This window comes from Halictus rubicundus, chromosome 12 (assembly GCF_050948215.1).
Source record: "Halictus rubicundus isolate RS-2024b chromosome 12, iyHalRubi1_principal, whole genome shotgun sequence".
NCBI classification, from domain to species: Eukaryota; Metazoa; Arthropoda; class Insecta; order Hymenoptera; family Halictidae; genus Halictus; species Halictus rubicundus.
Window position 1 is genome coordinate 14,350,755 of NC_135160.1, and position 26,363 is coordinate 14,377,117.

Genomic DNA, 26,363 nt, shown 5'->3' on the forward strand with positions numbered 1-26,363 from the left:
TATTTCTGTTTCTTCAAAATGTTAACGTCTTGATAGATGCGAACATTTCAGAGCCGAAATCTCACTCGTCTCGTGTGCAGACACTGTTCCATGATCATAGACGAGTGAAACAATAATAATCGACGGCACTTTTTTCTCTTTAATTATTTTCTCATTTAACTTTTACCGCCATATTCGTGACACTTTTCTGATTCAAAAGACACCAAACACGATACCGTTCGGATCGTATTTACTCGTTCGCTTCGCGATACAGTAGCATCTCGATTATCCGAACCACTGTATCGTGGATAAAATAAGTAAGTATAATCCAAATTGTATTCTGTTTGGTTTCTCTTGAATCAGAAAAATGTCAGAAATACGTTAGTAAAAGTTTCACGAAAACATAATTAGAAACAAAAAAGTCATTGGCTTAGCATTGTTTCAGCATAAGGGGTACACCTTGCGGTAGTGGGGATAGATTTTTCACAAATATCGTGCACATCTGTTTCACATAGAGGCATTACTGTATATCGATGATTATAGTAAACGCTTCGCTTTGGTTAAAATTGTCTAGAAACAGAATCAGGTGGTGTTAAATTGTGGAATTAGGGGATCAGCTAGAAAGCTTCCGTTGCATCCACCTCATTCTAAACAAGAATCCCGTTGAGATAGAATCGAATAATGTTTGAGATGTTCGGAGAATGTTATTCAGAATATCACACATCGAAAAACAGTGAGTTTTAAGTGTGCAATAAAATTGTGAGTTTTATTTCTGTATCAATCGAGATGGTCCACAAAAAGGAACATTCTTTTCCATAAAACTGCTTCAGACTGGCAACGATACACATCCATTGGGAAGCTACTTGTTCTCGGGTGCAGTATATGTCTGCTCGTGGAAATTCGGAAAGCTCGTCTCCGAAGAGCTATATCTCTCGTCTAGTCTTATCACACTCTCCCGGTATTAAATGCTTACATTCTATGTATTGGAATTTTATTTGCATTCAGGTTTAAATAATACATCTACTTAGCCAGTGCTGACTTCGGTTAGCACCGTCGATTCGATAAAGAAAGGACGACTACCGTGTGAAACAGAACCTTTTACAATCTAATGTTTCTTTGTCTTGCTTTAATGAAGGTTGCGCTAATCGATACAAGAAATAAACGGTCGGATAGACTATTGCAATGTATATCACAAAGAGTTACAAAGAAACTACAATTAGGTAAAAACGAAATAAAAGTAATAATAATTATCAAATTGTTATCGCTCTTATCGCCACCAGACACCAATATATAGGTATACGCACGTACATTAAAAGAAAATGTACAGCCGACGACCGACGATCAATTTGTGAACATGCAGCTTTTTCCTTTTTTTCATATTTCAGTTACTTCGTTATACGTATATAATTTTTATATATATACATATATAAATATACAAATATATATATATATAAATATATGTATATACATAGAAGCGACTCACCCTAAATCAGGATGAACAATACAATATATAATATAACGTAATACGGTATTCATATATAATATATTTATGTATACATATATATATATGTATATATATATATAATAGATTTTCTGTACTCGCAACGTTTATACTTTCTTCTCAACAGTTTCCCGCGATCTCATTTTCTATTGCAAAAGAAGGAAAAGAAAAAAAAAAAAGAAAAAAGAAAATAAAACGTAAAATCACTATCGAACGTCCTGCTGTAGTTGTGCGTGCCGGTTACTATTCTATGTACCGCTTCTTTCTTCTACCGTAACAGGGTGCCTTGCGATGCTTTTCAACGATGTTTTCGGTGCATTGATAAGAGTGCCAGTACTCGGATACGCGTACGCGTACCTCGCTATCTAACAATAGTGGGTGCGATCAGTGAAATTTGCTAAAGGAAAAAAGAAAAGTCACTCGCGCTGTCGTTCTTCGAATGTTCACTAGAAACCCCCCTTGCAAGAATTTTCGTAGAAAATAAAAATGATTGCGCACACAAGAGAGTAATGCGGGTTGGAGATGCGATAAGACGGTGTCCCGGAAAGCAATTTCCTTTTTTTTTCGGTTTTCGGTTTTCGTTCTGCGAACGCCTCGCTGCATTTTCACCTTTTCTTCCGCGAACCCCCCGGTCTCGCAGTTCTGGCGGATTTCGTCGATGGTCGACACGAATAAAATCGACAGTTTGTCAACTGTCGCGTATAAATAACAATCTACTCGCCAGAACGCCGTGATGGTTCCATAGAAACTCGGGCACCGTCGACGAATAAAAACGTGGAAACGTAGAAGGCGGCCGCGATCCGTCGCAAGCTGTATCGTTCAACGCTCGGATTAAATTATCTGTACCGTGGATAAGAATATTATTATTATTCAGAATAATCATAGTAATCGTGATAACCGTTTCCGTTCGCATCTTGCCTGGCTATCTCACGTTTCGTCTCCTCTAAATGTGTCGCTGTGGTTTCCATTTTAAAGCCTAACGAACCTTACCGCGTTAACTAGTTACCCGACGTTACAGTTAAAATTAAAAATAATATAATTAACGTTATTTGACGATGTCAATAGTAATAGTATAATAATAATAATAATAATAATAATAATAATAATAATAATAATAATAATAATAATAATAATAGAACTCTTACAATAGTGGTATAAAACTAAAACGTAAGTAAGGTAGTCACAATGCATGGAAAGTGAAGAAAAAAAAAGAAGAGTAACACGACCGTCCTCGATTGCTTTTGCACATGTCATACAATTAGGAAACAACATTCTCATTTCGCTTGTCTCATCGTGTTACACGCAACCCTGCCTTTTCTTTTTGCTCCTTTCTTTTAAATAGAATTTCCTCGCCGAGCAATACCAAACGAGATTGCTGATTACGCGATATATCGTATTGTTCACGCAATATTTTATATATATATATATACATACATATATATATATAGATGTATATATGTATATAACAATATATTTTCTCTTCGAGCATATATTTGGACGCTTTTAAGTCACAAAAGTAATCGACACCGTCCTATACATTCGCTGCACGCTTCCGCACGTATGTATTTAATATCAAAAGTTTCCGCACGTTTTTTTTTTCCTTTATTTTTATAGTTAACGATCGATTGGACGTAGAAAAGAAGGACTATGAGACGAAAAAAAAAAAATACAATTTCCGCGCCGAAACGGAAGCGAAAGGGGCCGTTGTCCTTTTCTTCATTGCTTACACTTCCTTCCGGGTGTCACGTGACGCGAGCCGTTCCTCAGGGAAACAGCCCGGATAAGAAACAACAAGATCACACGCAAGTACACGTTCCCTCTCACGTAATATATCTCTCTTTCTTTTTCTTTAATATATATGTATATATATGTTCTTTTAAATAGCTCTCCGACAATCATAAATCTGCACCACACACGCGCACGCACGCACGCACGCCAGACACATCCATGCTCTCTCGTTCTCACACGAATGCTCGCTTACTTGCGCCTGCAAACACCGTTGCGGAAGACCAAAATACTCCATTTATTATTATTTTCCGTTCGGCATTCGTTCGAAAGCTCTCGCGACGGATACGTAGAGAGAAAAATAGAAGAAGGGGGTGAAAAAGGGGCTGGAAAAATCGGCGACACGTAGGGACAGATGTAGGGGAGAAGGGTGGAGGGGGAATGAAAATTGAAAAATAATTGAACGAGTGTGTAAGTGAAAATACTATTTAGGTCTAGTAAATTCGTGGTGTGCCAAGTTATGTGGGGGATTCGGGTAATATCAGACCTCGCAGAAAATATTATTCGGTGCAAGTACCAGACTACGCGTATCACCATTCTCTCTCTCTCTCTCTCTCTCTCTCTTTCTTTCTTTCTCTCTTTCTTGCAAGTACTTGACGGTGCGCTCGTTATTGCTAGTTATTGTACAAATCGCATGCGTTTGTTGCTCGTGACAAAGATAATTACGAGATAATAATTCTGTCGCGAAGGAATAATAACGAAGAGGAACGGACGAAACATTCATGGTTCAACGTCTCATTGTTGTGCGTCTCTCTACGAAACGAGTCGTGATTTTTTTCTATTTTCCGTGTTCAAATCAAAAAGAATCTGTGTGTGTGTGTGTGAGTGTATATGTGTGTTATTTCTCCCGATTTGGCTAGCGTGTACTACTGTACGGTGTGTCCCAACCACCGGAAAATAAAAGAAAACGTAACAGTGTATCAAATATTATAACAGATTTACTTCAGATAGCGTGTGTATTTGTGTGTATTTTTTTTCTTCTCGACCGAACGAATGAACGAAAAAAAAAGTATAATATAATATAATAATATAATAATAATAATAATAATAATAAATCAAAGAGAAAAAACAAACGGTCCAGGGGCCGAAACTAACTAGGGCCCCCATTAATATATACTATGTTTGTATACATATATAACTTTCTCTATAACGTGTCCGTGCTTGCCTGTGCATTTAACTTATATACCTAGCAATAATAATAATAACCAATTTTATCGGTGCTTGTCCATAGCTAAAAGTTAATAATTCTTATCAAACAATATAATATTAATAGCAATATAATCGTAACGGTGATAATAAAAATAATATTGTTTGCTGCATTAATAGTAGTGCGAGTAATGGTAAATTGATAATGATAATAGTAATAATTAATCAATTGGTAATAACTATAATACACTTTCCCAGAGAAACCTGTACATATACCGAGGCTGCTATGCAGTAGAATTCACGTTCTCCCTCTCTTTCTCTCTCACTCTCTCCCTCACATTCTCTCCCGCTCTTTCTTTCTCTCTCTCTCTCTCTCTCTCTCTCTCTCTCTCTCTCTCGCTCTCGCTCTTCTCTATTTAGGCACTATCTAATTGAACTCTACGAGTCTCCTGCGCTCGTAGCGAACCGTTATAAACTCTCTGATAAATATACATTTTCTTCTTTTTTTTTTCCTTTTAATATTTTACTAATATGCTTTGCTACGCACCATTGGAATCAAATCTGTTTGGAAGGCTTACAAAAAGATTTAAAAAAGAAAAAAGAAAAAAGGATCCTGACTGCAAAAAACTCTGTTCGCGTTTCATTAATAAAGGGTCTTCTCTACCCCCTCGTTCTACGGAATTGAAAGAACGTTCGTTATCGTCGTAGAATGCGTCCGTTGCCACGCATTTCCATACGAAATAAGAAAAATAAAAAGTTACGGGGCGGGGACGAGTGTACGTATCTGTCGAGGACAAAAAGAAATTCGAAATTCGCAAAGTTTCAAGTAAAATTTCCAATTCTCCGGGAAGAAGAGGGGATTCGTATTTGTAAACGACATTTTTTCGTTTGTTCTCTTTTCGTAAAAAGGGGACGGGGGAAAACTGCGTGTGGCATTTAAAACGTTGTCACCTTTTTTTTCTTTTTTTCCTTTTAAAGCTATCTAGAAAAGTATCTAGAAAAGTAGAATCTTCGTATAACGTTCTCTCGTCAGTCCCATTACTCGTATTGCTTACGTTACTCTGTACTTTGTGCACGACTGTTTTTTTTCTTTTTCTCCTTTATACATCTCTTCTTAACTCTTATATTTAAAAAAGAAAAATATGAAACGAACGATCGATTAAGGCACGAGAAAGCTCGTTGATTCCCGAAGAAATATTCTCTCTCTCTCTCTCTCTCTCTCTCTCTCTCTCTCTCTCTCTCTCTCTCTCTCTCTCTCTCTCTTTCTCTCTCTCTCTCTCTTTGTTCGTCGATAAATCGTTAAATTTCGATTTGTCAAAAAATAACGAGGATATAAATTGGAATTTATGCAGACTACGCCCGCGTAAAATACTGCGACCATCTAAAAAAAAAAACATTCTTTTCCGTGTCTTACGCGGGGGGCCCGACACAAAATGTTTGACGCCGTGGTTTCGACGCGTTCTGCGTGTGCAAACATAATTTCTCAAGAAAGGCACAACACGGTCTTCGACACGCTCGCGGAACAGTTGACTCTTGATAGCGCGACCGACAATGGGGTGGTTCTTCGCAGGGAAATGTCAAGAATAAAACGTTTGGCCTCGAGAAGTGATTTGTTAAGTAAGCATTTATACTAAATAGAAGCGGCAGTTAGCAGGGTCCTATCAAATAATAGCAAGCGGAATAAAGAATTTACTTTTCTCTAGGAGAACCACCCCTTCGCCGGCTGACCTACCAACGAGCTACACCCCGTCTAACATTTACAGCAACATTCTCGTTAACGTTACATTCTGAATCCGTTCGTTCGACTCATGTTTGCACAGGTAGAATGCAATTAACGCGTGTAAGACGCTCGCGCGCGAGTGAGGGAGACGGCCGCGAATGGATCGGCTACAAGCACTACGCGCTATTGCACAGTTTGAGGATCATATAATACTAATGTACACAGGGGACACCTTCGCTGCGACGATAGATAGATCTCAGCCGCTGTCCGCGATCGCACGACAGTCCCGCCCAGCAGTGTTTGCAACCGATCCGATCGTTTTTTTCTTTTTTGTCGGTCTCCTCCGCTGGCCGACGCGTATTCTCGCACCTTCCTCCTCTTTCCCCGAACGAAAACACTATTCGTCGGGCTCCTTTCCGAAAACGACTAAGCCGATCGCGCGTGCTACTTGGATCGCGATTAATACAGAGGGAAGATCGATATGATCGCGGGGGTGAGATGGGCCACGCGATTGGTCCGACACAGGCTGCAACTTCGAAACGGGGAGACTCTTTTCAAGGATCGTGCGTGACTCGTCTGCGGTTTGCTTAGTAGAGTTCTGGGAATGTGTTCTGCTATCTCGTTCGCTCACTGTGCAGAACTGATCGCCTACGAAGTGATCTTTTGTGAAAAAAAGCTGGTCCACACCCTGGAATACGGTTCTCAAAAATGAACTCGACTTTGAGATTAGATCTGTAGTCGTAAGGTCAAATTCTAATCTGGAGGATCTAAGGGTTGCGCAGTCTGGTACGTGTACTATTGGCCCAGTATGAAATTGTCTTTAACCCCTTGGGGACCTGGCATATCGACATCAGAACTATGCATCTAGTTCCTGAAGCTGCAAATATATAATTTAATTCTGTACGTAACAAGAAATCACTACGTACTGTTCATTTTTCCCTGAGACATCGGACCTTTTAAACTTTTCAAACACATTTTTGAAGCTACTTTCTCTAGACTGATTAGACTCTATATTATTAACATAACATCTATTCGCTTGATTTAATCGCCATTCGTTTTCGTAAAACGGTTTATACACATGGAAAAAACTCGTCCTAAAAATCATAGACTTATTGATTGAAAAAATGGTGCATTCTCTGCACCGTATAACGTCTCATGCAAACAATTCTGTATACGAAGAAAAGCAGGTGTTAGGATATTTTACTGGTAGATAAAATATTTGAAAGCCACGAGTGACAAAAATTCGTGGAGGACGATTGAATTCGTTAAAAACAGCGTACACGTTCGCGTTGCATAATCTGACAACATTCCCAGCTCTTGAGAAGTCTTGGAAAATTCGAAGAAAATCACGCGGATACCGATGATGATCGGTATCGGAAGAATCATAGTTGGATCGATAAACCGTATTCCAAGGAGTAATATACCACCGACATTCGAGTGTACTGTGCATTGGCCCGCAACCCAGTGTCCATAAAAGCGCAGAGAATCCGGTAACCGGTGTCTAAGGACTACGTTACGTTGCTTCCGAGTCTACAGGCTAGACGATCAACCGGTGGATCGAATCTGGGGTACACGTTATCACAGAACTCTACCGATCAGACTAGGACGATGGAACAGACAATGTACTGTTTCTCTCAGAGGCGTCCCCGTCTGAAGACAGACAGGATCCTGGAGGCCTGCGAGCCTCGTTTGACTGGCGGCCTCGGGATCGAGCTCCTCGCGTTCCTCTGACCAGGGCCGGCGGTCGGGTCCGCTCGGGCTTGATGGTCGTGATCCGCGTTGTTGGAGGAGGTTCTTCGTGCTGGACCGATCGCCGCCCCACCTCGCCCTCGCGTCGCCCGCTAAGGCGAGAGAAAAAAGCCAAACGGCATCACGCAGTCCTTGGGCATGAAGCAGTCGTGCACGGTCTTCATGTGGTTCTTCATCTTGTCGGGCCTGGAGAACTCCTTGCCGCATACCGGGCAGGGAAATACTTTTCTCTGGTGGCCCTCGTGGAAGAGGAACGCGTGTCGCTGGAAGCTGTATTTGTTCTTGAACGTCTTCTGGATGTCGTCCTTGGCGCACTCGGTGCACTGGTAGACCCCGTCGGAGATCGAGGCGTACCGAAAGAGATTCAGCCCGCGGACAGACATTTCTGTCAGCTGTTCGGCGGTGTCCTGCGAGTGCGAGGTGCCGCGTCTTCTCATGCGTCTCTTCGGCATCTGGCGACCAGCCGGCGCGGACATCGTGCCGATCGACGAGGAGTTCGTCGTCGGCGCCGAGCTGCTGCTACCGCCGCTGTTCTGCGCGTTGTTCCTCCCGGTGGCCGGTGACGCCGACGAACTTCTCGTCGAGGACGTGGTCGTGGTCGTCCCGGAGTTCGACGCCGGGGTCGACGTCGAGCTCGTGGTCGTTGTCAAGGACGACGTCGAGGTCGATCGCGTGCTCGACGTCTCCGCCGCCGTCGACTGGTTACCCGAGGAGCCCGCGTTCCGGGACTTCTCCTTCCACGTCTCGCCGTCCTTCCCGTTCCCCGATGTGTACTCTGCGGAAAAATCCAAGTCAATCAAAACTGCCACTATTCAACCAGACCTAACGTTCTTGTGCTATCATTACATAAACAACGATCAGAAACGATAGTTATCAATCGGTCTCTCGTCTGCTACGCAAAATAAACACCAGCGCTGGGTAAAACACCAATAATCCTGTTTAGGTTCAACTATGCGACTTTCAAAATGAAATACTACCACCGGTAAACATTATACCGTCAAACAAATCATGTGTCTACCATTCTCATTATTCATATTTATGAAGGTAAATGCGATGATAAAACGTGTCGTGTATAGAGAAAATATTAATGCAAAAATAGTACAGAAAGGGCAAATCAGACGATAATTTTAGAGAGGGTTTTTAGTTACTCTCAAAGATTCAGAACATTTTCATGGCAATGCCTACTGTCGGGAATATTGAAAAATGCTCTATTACTTTGTTACGCTATCGAAATTTCCTTGCAATTTTTTCATACGGTGAAGACCATGGTTTCGTTAATATTTTTGAAGAATATTGAAAACATTAAACATTTTTATATCTATTTCGCCAAGTATTACCCAGCACTGGCAAAGGCTACGTGTAATATACAGGGTGTCTCAGTACTAGCAGTAGAATGATTCTATTCGCAAATGTGAGCGAGAGATAACATTTTTTCAATTGACACTTCGTCTCCGAGAAAATCGAATCTGAACATTCGTCGCGCAAGCTGGAGAAGATGGGGCGTGTCTGATCATGGCCGACTGATTCTACTTATTGCGAACGTTCATCAACTGGATCTTCTCGAGAACGAAGTGTGAACCGAGAAAATGTGACCTGTTTTTTTTTTGCAAACAGAGTGACCTCATGCTCGCTCTCGTACCATCCTGAAACTCTCTGTACAGCTGCATGCAACTTTAAGCTGACTGAAAATCGTACGGTGAATGATACTGTGTAACAACACTTTTTCAATACTGTAATAATACGTGCATAACCAAGGTATAAACGAGATTTATCGAAAAATCAAGCAGACGTTTCTCTGTGTATACGATGGTGATCAAATTCGAATAATAATAATACCTGTAAATAAAACAACTTAACACAACATTGCTAGACTACTGCGTTCGATGGTGTAGGGAACGATATATATACTGGAGACAGGATCTGCGGGTTTCGAGGAACGTCAACGAAAATAAAAGTAACGTCGATAAAACAACAAAACAAATTGTGATCATACCAGTTGTTTTTCTTTCTTTCTTTTTTTTTTTTTGTAACAAGTTGCGCGACAAAATGTGCATCTCTCTCTCTCTCTCTCTCTCTCTCTGTGTGTGTCTCGCGTTCATTTCATTCCGTGAACGCGAGTGATGTAACTACAAGGGGAAAAAAAAGAAAAGAGCACACGTAACATACATCGAATAGATTCCGCGGGGTTCCGACGACGGCGTTATCAACTTTCACAGAAAAAGAGAAAGGGGAAAAATAGAAGACTGCCGAAAACACGGGCAGCCGAAAAACGAACTCGTCCGACATTTGTTTCTAAGTTTGCAACGCGATTTCGAGACGCCATGGAACCGTTCCGGAAAGCCGTGGACCGAATCTGTCGGTGCTTCCGTTCGGCAAAGTTTGGTCGACACAAGAAACGACAGGTGATTCGCGGAAAAGACAATTCACACCGGTAATTAACAGCCGTGAAACAACGCGTTGTTTCTCGGACCGACAGAATCGGTGAGGACGGAACGTACAAGTGAAAAGTGACAAGTCTCTCTCTTTCTTGCGAGAGAAAAAAGAAAAACAAGATCAAAAAAGTTAAATGCAACGAACAAACCATGTACATATATATATTTATCTTTCTGTTGTTCTCCAAATGTTTCACTTTCCTTCGAATTGTCCGGACAAGTAAAAATAATAAATCAACAATACGCGTACGCAACATGCAAAACAAAAGTCCATAAAAAATAATAATCGCCGACTTCCCTGCCGCGGCTGGCTGTTCGAGCTGCCGGTTTAGTGTCTTCAATGTTTATCGACCCGGGATTTTCCGGATTTTTCGCAACAAAGTCTCGCGATCCTCGCTCGAGCCATCCGCGGCGAGGGAATCTTAATATCTAAAAAGATCGTCTGCGTTGGCACGATCACACGGTGATCAAATTGATCACGGCTGAACATTTTCTACAAGGGTGATCAAAATCCGGTGGACTAACGAGAGTCGTTCGAACAATTGCGGTGTTCGGCCAACGCGAGACCCATCCACGAAAAAATCGCTAAAACGAAACTAAATAAAAGTAATTTTTGGCTAAGTGTAACGGTGCTCCGCGGTGAGAGTGCGGGAATTCTCAATATTGGTGTGTTTGCTCAGCGTTTCTGTCTGTATGCTCGTGTGTCTGTACGTGTGTACACATGTGTCGTCTACATGTATATCGATATACACAGAGGGGGGGGGGGGCGGTTGTGGTGATCGATGATCGTTTCAAACGACTAATGAGAAATCTCTACGGGGGACGCGTTTGCGGAACGCGATTTCCCGAGATGAGAGACGAGCAGGACTCGCGGCGTACGTTTGTCGATTCGAAGTCATTTTATGGCACTTTTACGGTGGCTCGTTGTCCCGAAACTCGGAACGACGGATTCCAGTTTGCGATTTGAATGATGTGGCCCCCGCGAGTCTCTGCGCGATTCGGGTCGCCTCGCGTTCCGCATACGCGTGCCGGTGCGGTTTTGTGGCGCTGAATAACGGAAACGACAACGAAACGCAACGAAAGGAAATGATGAAAAGAAAACTGAAATAGTATCATCCAATATCTACTGTACATCTACTGCGCCGCTCGGGCGTGATATGGTAGTTACCTTCGTTTCGGTTCAATGCGATCAGTCCGCATAGTTTCCTCGACAAGCGTGTACAAATCAAACAACAATCCAAAGAGGCCACTTAACTTTACGAAACGCACTAATCGGTTTGCTCACTCTCTCTCTCTCTTTCTTTCTTTCTCTCTCTCTCTTTCTCTCTTTCTCTCTTACTCGGCCGGCACCCAGCTTCGTGACACTTTACTCCCTCGTTTCCACCACTGTATCTTTTTTTTTCTGTTCTCGCAATTCGCGTTTCCTCTCGATCTTCGACGCGAGGATCGATCGGAAGAAACGAATCAACAGCGCAGAGAAAAATCGTCGGGACGCGGTAATAACAAAAAAAAAAAGAAAAAGAGGGATTCGAAGAGAAGAAAGTATATGGTGGTTGTTTGTATTGTTGAGAAATTAAAGTAAACGCGTGGCAGCTGAAATTTACTCAAGTATTATTGCAGTTAATGGAAATCGAAGCTTCGTTACAAGAAACTCGGCGTTTCCACGCAGTCGGTGTATCACAAGAGCGAATTGTCGGGTTAAAAGTTATGCGAAAACTGACCGCTAGATATATATATATGTATCTCCGAGATAGAAACGGAATGAGTTTGTCTCGGGTGCGCAACTTCTTCGAGATTCGATGATCAGTTCCTTACAATTCAAGGTACACGATTGGCACACAACTTTTGCTGTGCGAATTTTCCGAATCTCGGCGAGTCGAACACGCGCACGGTATCCGAGTATGCGTGTGGCTACGTGAGCATGCGTTCGCGCGCACAACGAAAAAACGGAAACGTGAATGCGTGTATAATAGTGTGTGTACGTGTGTGTATGTGTGTACGTGTGAGACAAGTCGGTACACAGCGAGACTTAAAAACCCCTCGATTATAATCTATTGAACACCGTTCTTTTTATTATCGATAGTCATAATCAAACAATCAGTGCATATAAAATATACTAAGTCTACCCAGCGTCAGAAAAGACTTCATCTTCTCTAAAAAGTTCCCTATAAAATTTCACCTTTTGTTTCATTTTCATTATTCCTTTTTTTTTTTGTTTGCTTATAACACTCGTTTTACGACAAGGTCTCACTTATTTGGCACTAAGATTGCGATCGTCGGGCGCGCTTTCATTATTATTCTTCTTCTTCTTCTTCTCTTTTTTTTTTGTCACTTTTCTTTTTAAAAAAGGGGATATACACGCGCGCGCGCGCGCGCGCTCACTTGCGACCGCGTCTTCGATAACAATTCATTTTATTTTACCATCTCTCCCTCTCTCTCGCTCTCTCTCTCTCTCTCTCACTCTCTACCGCTCATCTGCCTCTCTAACCGCCGTCTCTCCTCATCGTCTTCGTCGTTAACCGTCATTCATTCCTCCCTTTTTTCCATTTTTTTTTTCATCGTCATTATTTATGTCGCTTAAAAAGGCACCAAATCGGGGATTACACCGCTACAATATTATTGGATCCCACTGAAGTACGTTAATTCAACGTATTTATATATAAAGTTAAAAGTCATAACCACGTATTCTTCATTATCCTTTCATCGCCTTCCTCGTCATCTCTCTCTCTCCCTCTCTTTTTTTTTCATCATCTCTCATTTTCTGACGCATCATTTCAAAAACTGCAACGACGTTAATAGGTATTATCAACTAGCGCTAAAATATATTCGATATAACTTTTGTTTATATATATATATAATATATAATAATAATAATGATAATAATCGTAATAATATTAATAATAATCATCGCAATAATATTAATATATATGTACATATACATATATATCTGTATATGTATATATATACATATATATATGTACCATCTTTACGCATTTTAGCGTATTTTGTATACATTTTCTCTCATGCTCAACATTATTCTTCTCTCATTCTTACTCGCTCTCTCTCTCTCACACACACACGCACGCGCTCATTCTCCCTTTGTATACGTGTACTGTGTACATATGCGTGTAATTCATTTTGCGATAATAAACTATGATTCTTTTCTTCTTTAATATATATATATATGTTTATGTATATATATATTTTATATATTTATATATATATATATTTATATTTAATATATATATTAAAATCTATCCGATAGTACAGTCTGCTTTTTAAGCCTCGTAATTTACCTGTCTCTCTCTTTTTCTCTCTCCCCCCTCCCCCGTCCCCCGTCGGTTACTCTCTCGCGATGGACTCTTGCAACGGCGTTCGTCGCCGATGTAACATCGTGAAAAAAAAACTTAGTATAATCGGTTATTGACTGGTGGCCCCGCTCGAAAAAGGGACGAGAATAAAAAGACGAGAATCGCCGCGCGATCGCGCCGCGTATGTGTTCGCCGTTGCAAGAGCCACGCATAAATATAATATATCCTATTTAAAATTTGCTTGCTTTTTTTTATTTTCCTTTCCCCCGTATCCACCCGCAATGTCCGTAGACTTATAAATTAATTAAAATATGTTCAACACGAAACTCATCAACGAGACCTCAACGATCATCCTACCCTCGATTAGCGTGAGAAATACGCTTTGCGTTTGAAACGTAATCAGCTCAAAGATCATTTTTTGTTCTTTCCTTCTTCGTTTTCATTTGACAAGACAGCTGCAGATTTGTCCGAAATTTCATTCCGACCGATTTCAAAGTTTTCCGTCGATTGTCTCTCCTTTTTAATTATATGAATTTTCCACAGGATCGCAAAAAAAAAACGTACGGCGCGTAATACGAGCACGCGAGGCGCCGCGCTCCCTACAATCAATCCCTCATAACATTTCAACGTTTTTTTTTTTTCTTCTTCTTCTTCTTCTTCCGTTAGCTATGAACACTTTTTACAATTTGAACACTAATTTTGTACGAACGCCAAAGGGTCCCGCGAACGACCGCACCCTTGGCCCCCAAGACCACGCCCCTCCCGGCGAACCCCGCCCCCGAATACCACTAAGCATTTACTGATTGGCAACATGAATTTCTCTTTTTACAAACCTTAACTCTAAAGATTAACAACATTTAAAGGCAACGAACGTGAGCGAATGTTGTACGATAAAAATTTTCGTAGCAAGCTTCAAAGATCAATCGCTAAATTTCAACAATTTGTTTTTTAGTAGGTATCAGTTTTTACCCTGATATCACGAGCCTTAAGATACCAGTAAGGAATTCGATGTAAACGGGAGTATCGTGCCTCCGTACGTCGCGTTTTCCCGCCGAACGCCGTAAATGTTTAATTTTCAACGCCTAAAATGCTCTGCAACTGTCTTCGAATGTAACAATCGACAACGCGCGGAGCAACTATGCTGCTCCGATTCGCTTTTTCTTTTTTTTTTTTTCTTTATTTTTTTTTCTTTTTTGGTTGTCCCGTGTGCAACGACTAATAAAATATTCAACGGAATTATATATATATTATGCGACGAATAAAATTTCAAACAAGACAAGCACGTCTTCAACAAACATTAGAAACAGAAGCGTCTTCTCCAAAGAACTCTTGAGCGATTTCTCACGTAAAAGTCGACTAGGGTAAACTAACACTCTTTCATTTTGGTCATTTGCGGACGAAGAAAAACCGGATTTTCCTAAAAACGCGCTACTGCGGAAGGCCCCCGATTTAAAAACGCCGGAAACCATCGTGTCCCTGGCCTCTCGTAAAAAGATAATCGTTAACCAAGTGGTTCGATAGATATTCACGGGATTTTCATCGATTTGGCAATTATACATTTTTTTGTTTATATTTTCGTCTGCGCTTAGGCGATCCGAGAGCTTCCCCTTTTTGCGTGTATCTCTTCTTTCACTGTACTCTTTCTTTGTTTCTCTCTATCTCTCTCTCTCTCACACTCTCTCTCTCTCTCTCTCTCTCTCATCCCCTTCGATAATAATCAACTCGCGCACATACACACCGCGTTTGCTTCGTCTCTACGAATCGTATATTCTCCTTTGCCCGACATCTAAAATTGAGTTAGTCTTAGCCTCTCAGTGATTATCAAATGTGAGTGTATTACTTTAATTATTATTTTGTTTCATCTTTATTTTAAATCGATATATAAGCTGTTCAGCCGCTGCCTCTTTGCACTTTTATATTTCTATTTTATCGTAACTATTATACTCAGTTTACCCACCCACCCCCCATCCTCCCCCCACCTCTCGCTCATGTTTTCCGCTTTGGACGGGCTTTCACGTTAACCCATCATTTTGAACACAACGATTTCACCAAGACCGAACCCCGTGACACTATCCCCGCCGTCGAACAAATTTTTTTCGCAACCCCTTCCGCTCTGTTCTTCCTTTTTTTTCTTCTTCTTCTTTTTCTCCCCAAGAAAACATCTTTTCGCCCGCCGAAAATAATCCGCCTCCGCGGACAACTCTTTGGTCCATGAATATGTGAACAATTTTGAAAATAATTGACCTGAGAGCGTATTACGTACGTACTTATTGATCTGCGAGTCAGCGGCACGGTCCACACATCAGAAACGCTAAAACACCCCACTCAATCACTTCTCTTTCTCTCTCTCTCTTTCTTTCTCGCTACATAATGCTTTTAGTTTTCCCTCTCGTTTCCCTATGTCGTTTTACTTTTTTGTTTTATTACCTAACACTACTATCTTTGCTGCCTGCCTAACTAAAATGATATATCCCTCTATATCTGCCTAAAAGTACGCGTAATTGCGATCGGGAACACGCGATTTCTCGCCTCGCCCCCTTCTCCCTTATCATCTAAAGTTTCCTTTTATATCTTTGCAATGCTAGATATCTTTTGAATAACGAACGAACAACACTGGTCAATCGTGGGCGATCGCACACACGCTCATTGTGCAAAAATCATCGCGTGTCCTTTCTCTCTCTTTCACTCTCTCTCTCTCTCTCTCTATCTCTCTCTCTCTCTCTCTCTCTTTCTTTCTGCCTGTGTCCCTTTCTCAGCCCCCTCACCCCTGCGTCTCTGTGCTTATTTACTCCTCACCCCCGTGTGTCTTATATTAAATCCCACGTATTAAAATAACAACGAAGGTCTCCGTTTACGATAATTAATTAATTAATTAATTAATTAATAGTAGCTGTAATAATATTTATAATTATTATTATATAGCCTCTAGTCGTCTAAATGTCTATGCCCAACTAATGAAAAAATTTGTATATAAATCGTTCTCGCGTCCTCTCCCCCGATTCATGCAAGGTCCGTTCATATTATCTAACAACGGTCGTCTATGAACGAAGGTTTGTTTTGTTTCGACTAGAGAGGATTCGACAAAGTGAAAAGTGCAAAATATAGTAAGCTACGATCATATTTTTAGTGCTGTCTCTCGCGACTAAGCCTATATACCATCACTGTAGCCGTATCCCTCTTGAACAATTAATATCGATCTTCACTCGACTGGTTTCCGTGCGCGTAGAGCTCCGACGCGGGAAAAAAAAAAGACGAAATAAAGGAAACAGATATACAATAATATAACACGTCTAAGGAACACATCTATCTCTCTTCCGAGAATTGTCGCGAGAAATCAATCGGTCCGATTTCGAACTGGTCGTGAAACGTAGCTTACGACTCGATATGTATGTTTGTTTTTTTTTAGTGTTTTCTTTCGGACGCGCGCGATCCGCAACATTGCGAGGCAAGAACAAACACACTTTTAACAGTAACAATTTCTACGACCCTGGATATAGACGTCCTCGCCTCGCGTCGATCGGTCGTTATTTACAAGAAACAAAGCTAAATCGAATTTCCAAAAATTGACATCGGTAAAATGTGTGTATAGTCGATCCCCGATTCATAATAAAATCAACAGATGAATATATCTATGTATTATACAATATACAGCAGACACAGTGGAAAAACTGTTCAAGCATTAACAAGCGAGCAACGTGCACTGTTTGTTCAATCGAGTACGGTACAGTACGATACGGCATTAAGTTACTACTAAAGTGCCTTCAGTCTATCCAATGTCAGTACTATCTTGTATTTGGTGTCGTTAAAACCGTCCCTCTGCAGTCTTTCAAGAATTGCATGTCCCGTTCCGTTAATTTCCCCCATTAACCTTCCTTCGCTCTTCCCACATTTTCTCTCTCCCCCTGGCCCTAACCACGGACTCCTTTTGCCACCTTACAGCTCCCTATTACAACTACTATATAGCTCCGAATCAGGCTCGACAGCTTGACAACAGCTCAACGGCTCAACAACATGGCGAACGGTCATCGTACATATATATTGCATTTACTCAGTCTACGTGGTTCCCTTATTTATATCGTGTTCGTGTGTTTTGTCGTGTGTGCGTGTGTATGTGTACATGTGTCCGATGTACGCGTGTGATATTCGTGTTACCGCGTGTGCCTGTGTATCAGTGTGTGCATGTACTGCTCTCTCTCTCTCTCCGTTTCTTATTACTCAATAAAACGTATGCATCTTGAACGAGCTACATGCGACACGTTTGATTCTCTCCCGTAATATAACAGTCACAGAATAGCAAATATATTCTTTGTTGATTTGGACTCGCGCGTTCCCCTTTAACCGCGATGCTTCGTATTTAGAATTCTAGCTTAACTCTGATCCCCGTCGTCGCAGAACTACGTTGAGACGATTAAACGAGTACACTGGTTCGGTTCGATCATATATAAACTCTTTGTCTTAATTCTTCCCATCCTTTGTTTTGTTTATCTTTCCCCCTCCTTTTGTTTGTTTTTTTTTTTTTTAATATGTGTCCGCGACTCCTCCGATCGGAGGAGGCACGCGGTAAAGCTCGTTTTCGTTTTGTAACATTAATGCCCGTTTGCGTGTCACCCGCGCAATTTCGTTCCTCGAGATAGGGAGCGTTCCTGGCTGTCAAGGATAAAACCCCCGAAACGAATCCAGAGAAAACGCGCAGACGTTCGAAACGTTCGATTGCCTGCGCCGAGAAATCGACTTGATCAGAGATAGCAAAAAGTTGTCGGGCTTCCACACACAAGAGTTCACCCTGTTAGCTGCTACTTTTTAATATCATAAGTTCGTTAAAAAAGAAAAGAAAAAAACGTTTCATTGAGACACAACGTTCAACCGCGAGGAAACCGTTTTGAGCTGCGTGTGTGTGGCCATGGGGAGGGCCGTGATTCTGTTTCCATCGCGGAAAGAACGTGTTATACAATTTGTACAATTTCTTCGCCCCGTCGAAAACAACCAACCCTGTATAAGTATACCGAATAGACTCTTTCTCTCTCTCTCTCTCTCTCTGTTCGTTCTCTCTTTGTTCGTTCAGGCGATCGTTGCTGTTTCACAGCGTTCACCGAGTAAAGCCAGTGGACAACACACACGCTCGCATCTCATTTGAGCTTCTCGTGGTTCTATCGCTTCTTCGTTGCGCAACGTTCCCCGCCTCTTACCAGGGGAGAAATCGATCAACGATTTGTCTTTTAACTATTTTTCTTTTTTTGTTCTTTTCTTTTTTCTTTTCGTTTATCGACGATACTCGCACGGTCGTGATGGGCGATTCTCGCTTTTTCCTCCGATTCACGACGCTTCTTTTTTTTTTGTTTCTTTCGTAATTGTTTCAAGAGACAGAATAGGGAAGAGCTAGGGAACGTAGCCTGAGAAGAGAAGACGCTGCAGCGGCGTCGGCAACGGTCTACCGTTGCTGACCCATACTACTGTTCCCGCTGCTGCTAAGACTCATTTGCGGCTTAAGGCTATGTATGATCTTTACGTGGGCGACCATGTTGTCTTTCCGCGTGAACTCCTTGAAGCAAACCGGACAAGGATAGTACTTGACGTTAGGCTTGTGTGAGGTGACGTAGTGCCGGCAGAAGTTACTGATGTGTGTATAGGTACGATGGCATACGGTACACCGGTATACGTCGCCCTCCTTCACGCAGAAGTCCCGCACCGAGCCCTCCGTTCTCTCGTTCTCGACCTTAAACGATCCTTCGAAGTCGCTCTGACTGATCTCCGACTCACCGGCGACCAGATTGAATATGGCACTGCTCAGATTGTCTTTCGACACCTTCTGCTCCGACTCGGAGTCGGAGTATTGCTGGGAATCCTCCATCGCTGCCGCTGCCGCTGCCGCTGCCGCTGCCGACGACGACGTTTTCCCTTGAAGCGACGACGCGCTGTATTCCTTGCGAAAGCATCGCTCGAAATTGATGCGAATGTGAGTCGGTGACTGGGAGCCACCGCCACTCGACGTCTCCTCCGAGTCTGAAACGAAGAAAGCTCGATCCTTTAAACAGTTCTCGACGACACCTAATCGCTACTTATACAGACGCAACACCTACGCTCGAAACCATGTGAACACTTCCTTTGCTAAGATACACTTTATATCACCTGTTCAATAATTACGGCGTCTCTACTAAAACTTCGGTGCGCTGGAATTTACCATTTAACATTATCTCCTCGAGTTTCTTCAGATTTTTGACGATTATTGCCAGACCAGTGGATGAAGTATAAAAGATTAGAAAGATTACAAGGATTTAAATGTATTGGTACAATATTGCCAACTTATTGATAATTATTAGAAGAAACAAATTTCTATCTGGCTTCTCTTTCTTGAAATTGATGCAGACGATCCGTATTTTGCATAAAGATTCGCAGGATCAAGTGACTTGCTGATTAAAGCTCGACATGTTTAAAGAAGATATTAATATTAAAATGACTATGTCTGTTGTTTCGTAATGAGCAAATTAGACACTGATTTATGGAAGGATCTAGAACATTTTTCTGGTAAGGTCTATCGTCTTGTTCATCCTTGGAAATACTGAGAAGAATTTTTGTAATATGTAAAGTATTTTTATATTAAGATATGCACAGCAATAATAGACGAGATATTATCCTAGGATCTCTTGTGACTTCTGAGCAGAGTATTTTATATTTGGTAAATAGGCAAAAGAGAATCTATCATTTTCTACATATTTTTCTAAAATATTATTATCTCTTACTCTTTGATTGAACCCATCAAAGAATGCAATAAAAAACGTTCTCGTCTGCAAAGAGTCAACACTATAGATAACAGTGTAAGCGTTCTTCTTTCTGAACGCACAAGGTGGTACAACCCAGATGCTGGTCCCAGCTTTCTGCAAATTAATAGACGCGTCTAAGAGAATTTACTAATAAACACCGTGTACTAATAAAATAGATTTACGTCGCAGATTCTCAAAGTTAATAATATTAATAACCACTGTAAGCGTTCTACTTTCTGAATGTACAAGATGGTACAAGATGCTGAACCAAACTAGACTATCAATAGATACATAAAAGAGAATGTACTAATAAACACCGTATGATAGTAAAATAGATTTTTGTCGTAGATTCTCAAGCAATTGCTCCTGTCCACATAGTTTCGAACGGCAGTGTGTATATATATATATATATATATATATATATATATATATATATGCATATATGTATAGACATACGTATATGTATACAAAATAATATCTAGTAGTAGACTTATGTATAAAAAAAATAAAAAGAAAATAATACATTATGTATATTAACAGTAATGTATAAATCTAGTAGTGTATAATTTATTGTATACTGATAATTATATATAACGTATTTCTAATATTTGTGGGGGGAAGCAAGAGGAAGGGTAGAGCCAGCAAAAAAGAGTCACCGTATTCGAACCGACTGTCCGTCAACTCTGTCTCCCAAAGTTAAGTGTTTTATATGCCGCAATCCGCTTTTTCCGTGTCCCCAGACCCCGTGTATATGATCCCGTCGTCATTCCCTCTTCAGATTCTTTCTTTCTTTCTATCTTTCTTTCTATCTTTCTTTCTTTCTTTCTTTCTTTCTTTCTTTCTTTCTCTCACGCACGCTTTCGCCGTTGATCGCGGCTTTGCCTCGATCGCCGGTACGGCTGCCAAGAGGACTGTTACCGGTCCCGCGTCGCCATACCACGAAGAGGGCATTTCAGCGACTCAACACGAACCCTCTCTCTTTCTGCCTTTCTTGCAAATGGATGCTATATACGCCTCTCACCCATACGGATCGCAGACGCTTCCGCGTTCGTACTCTCTTTCGCTCTCTCTCTTTTTCTCCCGCTCTTTCATTCAACCCCTTTCTCCCCCATTTATCACGCAACCCTAGCTGGCAAGACTTGCACCGTTTAACTGTCCTCCCGTCGGAACCCCCCTCCCCCCCCAACCCCTAAACACTTTTTTATCTTTCACTCATTCTCTCTGTCTCTCTTTCTCTCTCTCTCTCTCTCTCTCTCTCTCTCTCTCTCTCTCTCTCTCGTTTCTCTTTAATCCCGTCTAACTCTCTCCGTTCACCCCCGATTCGTTCGCGTTTATCTACAAAACCGGACATGTATAGAATAAAGTATGCAAAAACGCACATACACACAGAGCCACACGTACACCACACACTCAGGCGAACGGACGGAGGCGCACGAACGATACGCGACCGTTTTCCAAAAATGGAACAAAATTCACGTGTACCCACAACACTCCGGGGAAAGAAAAACACCCCCCTTTACACTTCGATCCGTCCGTACGTCCCGTCAGTCTGAATCGTTTTGTAGCATCCATCTTACGTATTTTGTTTTTTTTTTTTAATTATGTATACTGTTATTTTTTTTTTTCGATTGATTGACTACGGGAAGACGATCCATCGAGATCGAGGACGCTCGGAGAAGAAGCAACGTTCTCTCTTCTTCGATGCAATCATGATATATATATATGTATATATATATATCACAACACAACAAGTTTAAACATATTTATATTGGTCCGCTTTTGGCTTTTCTATACATCAGATATATTCTTTACTTGTTATACTGGTTTTTTTGTTACTTTTTTTTCGGTTATGTCTCTTAGATGAAATTTATATATAATTAGATGTATGTACATATACATATATATATATATATGTTTGTATATATATGTATATATATATATATATTTATATGTAGATATTCTGGCATTTCGAAACGGTTTCAGATTTTTGAGCGGCTGGCCTCCCCTAGTTCCCTCGCTTCCCCCGCGCAAAGGTAATCTCTCAGAGATCGAATGGTGATTCAGATAATCTCAACTCACCTGCGCAAAGAGAACAAAGCAACACGTTTCACGGTCACTACCGAACGATCATCTTCGACATCTTCGAAGCACTCTGTCACGTGCGCGCGCGCGTGTGTGTATATACGTGTGTGCGTGCGTACGTACGTCAGTGGACATTTCTGTATCTCTTTTTCCATTCTTCCGAATTTCTTTTTTCTGGATTTTATATTATCTCTATCTGTCTACCTTTCTCTCTCTCGCTCTCTCTCTCTCTCTCGCTCGCTCTCTATCTCTCTCACTCTCTCTCTCTTTCTCTCTCTCTCTCTCCCTCTCTCTTACTCTCTCTTACTCTCTCATTCTCTGCCGCGAATTCTCGCTCGAAGGAACGTATATATATATATATATGGAAACAAAAAGAAAAAACGTACGTCGCCCCCACTTTAGGTATCAATAGTTTTCTGATAATTACTCTCTCTTTCTCTCTCTCGCTCGCTCTCTTTCTCTCTTTCAGTCTTTCGAAATCTTTCTCTCGTTCTCTCTCTCTCTCTCTCTTTCTCTCTCTCTCCCTCTCTCTCTCGCTCTTTTCGTTTGAACGTTTGTCTCTCTGTTATCCGTCCTGTGGCCGTTCTCTTCGTTTTCCGGTTCTTTTCGTTTTTCTCCTGTTTGTTTTCTCCTTAGAGTGTCAAACACATACATATTTATTGATCGCCGTGTGTGTATGTATTTCTATAATATGTATGTTCGTTATATTCTCTCGGTCTCTTTCTCTCTGTATCGTTTCTCCGTTTCGGATTTCCTCTGTCGTGAGAATTACTCGAGTCTGGGCAACGAGAAGAACGCAAGAGAAGGCGGAAGTGATAACCTGACGACGTTCGTTGTCCGTGAAACATTTTTCTGAATTACGCGCGCACTTCCTCGTGAGAAAACTGATTGATTGATTGATTGATTCGTCGTCTATCCACAGAAAACTGCACCGCGGGTCCGTGGTCACATATATCATCGGGAAACATACATACATATATAGTATATATATATATAGATATATGTATACACATATATATACATATATATGTATGGTAAAAAAATTATATAGCATGTATTATCACAAAAGTTGCGTGTAGATTATATTATTGTTGTATAGATATAGTTGAACAACTTTTTCCTTAACACAACGAACGAACGTGATAAAAAAAAAGAAGTTAACCAGCGTTTAAATAAAAATCAGAAAAAAAGTAAGCACCGCTAAAAGCTGGCTCCACCCCCTCCTTTTACCAAGTGGCCAATGGCAGCGAAGCGTTTCTCATTCGTGCGGGGAATGAATATGTATGTGTATATATATATATATATACATATATATAATTAAAATTTATATATATATTTATATATACGTGATTCGTGTGTCGTGTCTGTGTCTTTGTACGTATAATATGTATGTGTGGGTTTCCGGGTTAGGAATGTGTGTGTGTAGGGGATAAGTAAAAAGGGTGAATAGAAAATACAGAATGTATATAAATATATATACACATACATACGTGTATCTATATATAGACATACAGGTGGAACAAGAAGATAAAAAGCGTAAAGAAGAAAAGGAACGAGGCGCTGCGCATTGGCCGAGCATAAATTACATGGGTATGTATATATATGTATATATATACGTATATATAAATACATATGTGCTTCGAGATGTATATATATATATTTTTCATTAACTTTCTCGTAAAAAACAAGAATCGGTGGGTGGTTAGGTTAGATTTTTGGAGGCTACAGCATTCGAAGGGAAATATATATCTTTGTGTGTTTGTTTTTGGCACGTTTTATTATTATTTTTTTTTTTTTTTGGTTTTCCGCTCGAACGTCTCGTCGTTTTTCGTAGGAGCGTAATATATTATAAGTTTACAGAGCATGGGTTTTCAACGAGACGACGGCTTCCATTCTCTGTCGTACACGCTCGATTTTCTTTCGTGTAGATATATACATATGTATATATAAATATATCTGTATATGTATACATATTTTTGTTCTGGTTTGATTATTATTATTATTACTATTACACGTTTTGTTATTTTAATATATATATATATATAGTGTGTGGTTTACTTTTTACTGTTTTGTTTTTACTTTGGTAAACCGTCACCGGTGAACACGCGTGACGCAAAGTAGGTCTCGTGCATAGTTCTCGAAAACCCGTATGAAAACACGGTGCGCATCGTGTTTCCGATACGTTTCGCTACGGCTCGAGGGGCCGTGCCGAAAGATTCGTTTTGGGTTGCACAGAAAAAAGGAAACGGTTCTTTTTGGAGACCGATGTGTGTTTTTAGAAACCCGTGACACGTAAATGAACGTCCTGGGAGCCTATTCACCTGCTCCAGACGCAAATCACACGTATGCATGAACATTTCTATATATATACTGCTTTTTTTTGTTTTGTTTTGTTTTGTTTTTGTTTTTCGTTACACTCTCTGCGAAATTTGTTGACCTTAATTTCATGTAAGGATGCTAGCCTCAGACGTCGTCCTCGAGTTAACATCTTAACGAATTAGCGCTCGTCAACAAATTCATCGAGTTCGAATGTATACGTGTATTTTTTGGTTTTTGCTTTCAGTGTACTTGAGTCTAAGGTCAAACAATAGCCTCCCCGGAAACATGCGTTGCCGCGATACTGCGTTTCGTAAACGTTCGTTTAGCAGTCGCGCAACGTACGGCCGAACGTACGGTAAAATTAACGGACGACAATTTCTGAAAAATTAAATTCATTAGCACATCGTAACAAAAGCAGTGTTTGATTGATTTCTATCGACCTCGTTAAAATCCCTGAACCTTTTCGTTAGAGAATCTTGGATGGAGCAAGTGATATATAGATCGCTGGTTAAGCGTCGAAACAACGGTTCAGGAAGAGACATGTAAACTGAGTGGAGCTACCCACCCCGTCGATCGACCTCGACGAATCGTACAAAAGATCGAACAAATCTGTCGAAAAAGCAGTGGTACAATTTCGTTTCTAAACATATCGAAAATTCGATGGAAATAGATTTTCATTCTCCTGTACTATTTAAATATTCTGATCGATTCTGTGTTCTTAATTCGTGTCCAAATATAATCGGTGCAGCGTCACGGAGGCAATTCAAATTTTACGGTTAGTAAAACTATATAACAATGTATCGAAAATAGATCGGTTCACTATTTGTGAAAATAAATTACATTTGAATATTTATGTATCACCACGTGGCCCCTAATTTATTTGCTTGATACGCATGGACCGGTAGAGGACTGGTATGCGCCATACTAATAGCATGTAAAGTAGATTATACAACTTGCATGTTTCAAATAAACGCGTGCACAGCTTCTCCCCGTTTATTGCTGTCACATTTCTAATGCGTATCAACTTTCAAGAGTTAATATTCATTTAGCATATAAGCGGTGGACAGTAATTTAAATGATCGACAACTATCCACAAGTGCCACGTGTAAGCACATATTCTACATACAAACGAGCGATTAACTGAAAATGTAACTAGAATATAAATTCGAAGAAACCGTTTACACATTTAATACATTATCGGATAGCGCAATTACCACTAACCGCTCCCACAATTTGAATTACACGCGTGACACGGACACCTTGCTCTCTACCACCGAAAGATCTAGATTCCAACACACAGTTTACAGGTATTCGACAGGGGCAACCTGCCGGATCCTTGTTAGTTCAGGTGTTTTTGAATTTGCAAGATGCACGACGTCGTTTCTCGCCGACGAGAATGAAATCTTAAAAGTTGCTCAAGCTGATACAGATCAGAGAAATGACGCGTTAGAGACAATGATTAAAGGTGGCGCGGTGACCGTTAATCAAAAAGTAAAGCTGGCTGAAATGGTGTCTCTTACCTTGCTTGAAACCTTCGCTCCCTTGTCTACTGTGCGGCCGCGCGAACGTCTCGTCAGAGGC

The 26,363-nt window shown here is 40.8% G+C and overlaps 1 protein-coding gene across 8 annotated transcripts in view; it reads right to left on the minus strand.

The window, feature by feature from the left end:
* Positions 1 to 26,363, minus strand: part of Ttk (zinc finger and BTB domain-containing protein ttk) — a 57,351-nt gene that overhangs the window by 7,475 nt on the left and 23,513 nt on the right. For 6 of the 8 annotated variants that reach the window (XR_013083169.1, XM_076798127.1, XM_076798125.1 and 3 more), the window contains exon 4: positions 26,303 to 26,362. Coding sequence is in view for 7 of the 8 variants with exons in the window: in XM_076798127.1 (XP_076654242.1) it covers positions 26,303 to 26,362 (60 nt within the window). In the remaining variant the exon portion in view is untranslated. Of the gene's footprint in view, positions 1 to 3,828; positions 8,656 to 14,563; positions 19,624 to 26,302; position 26,363 lie in introns of those variants that run through there. The other 2 variants (XM_076798129.1, XM_076798130.1) reach the window with 2 other exon arrangements.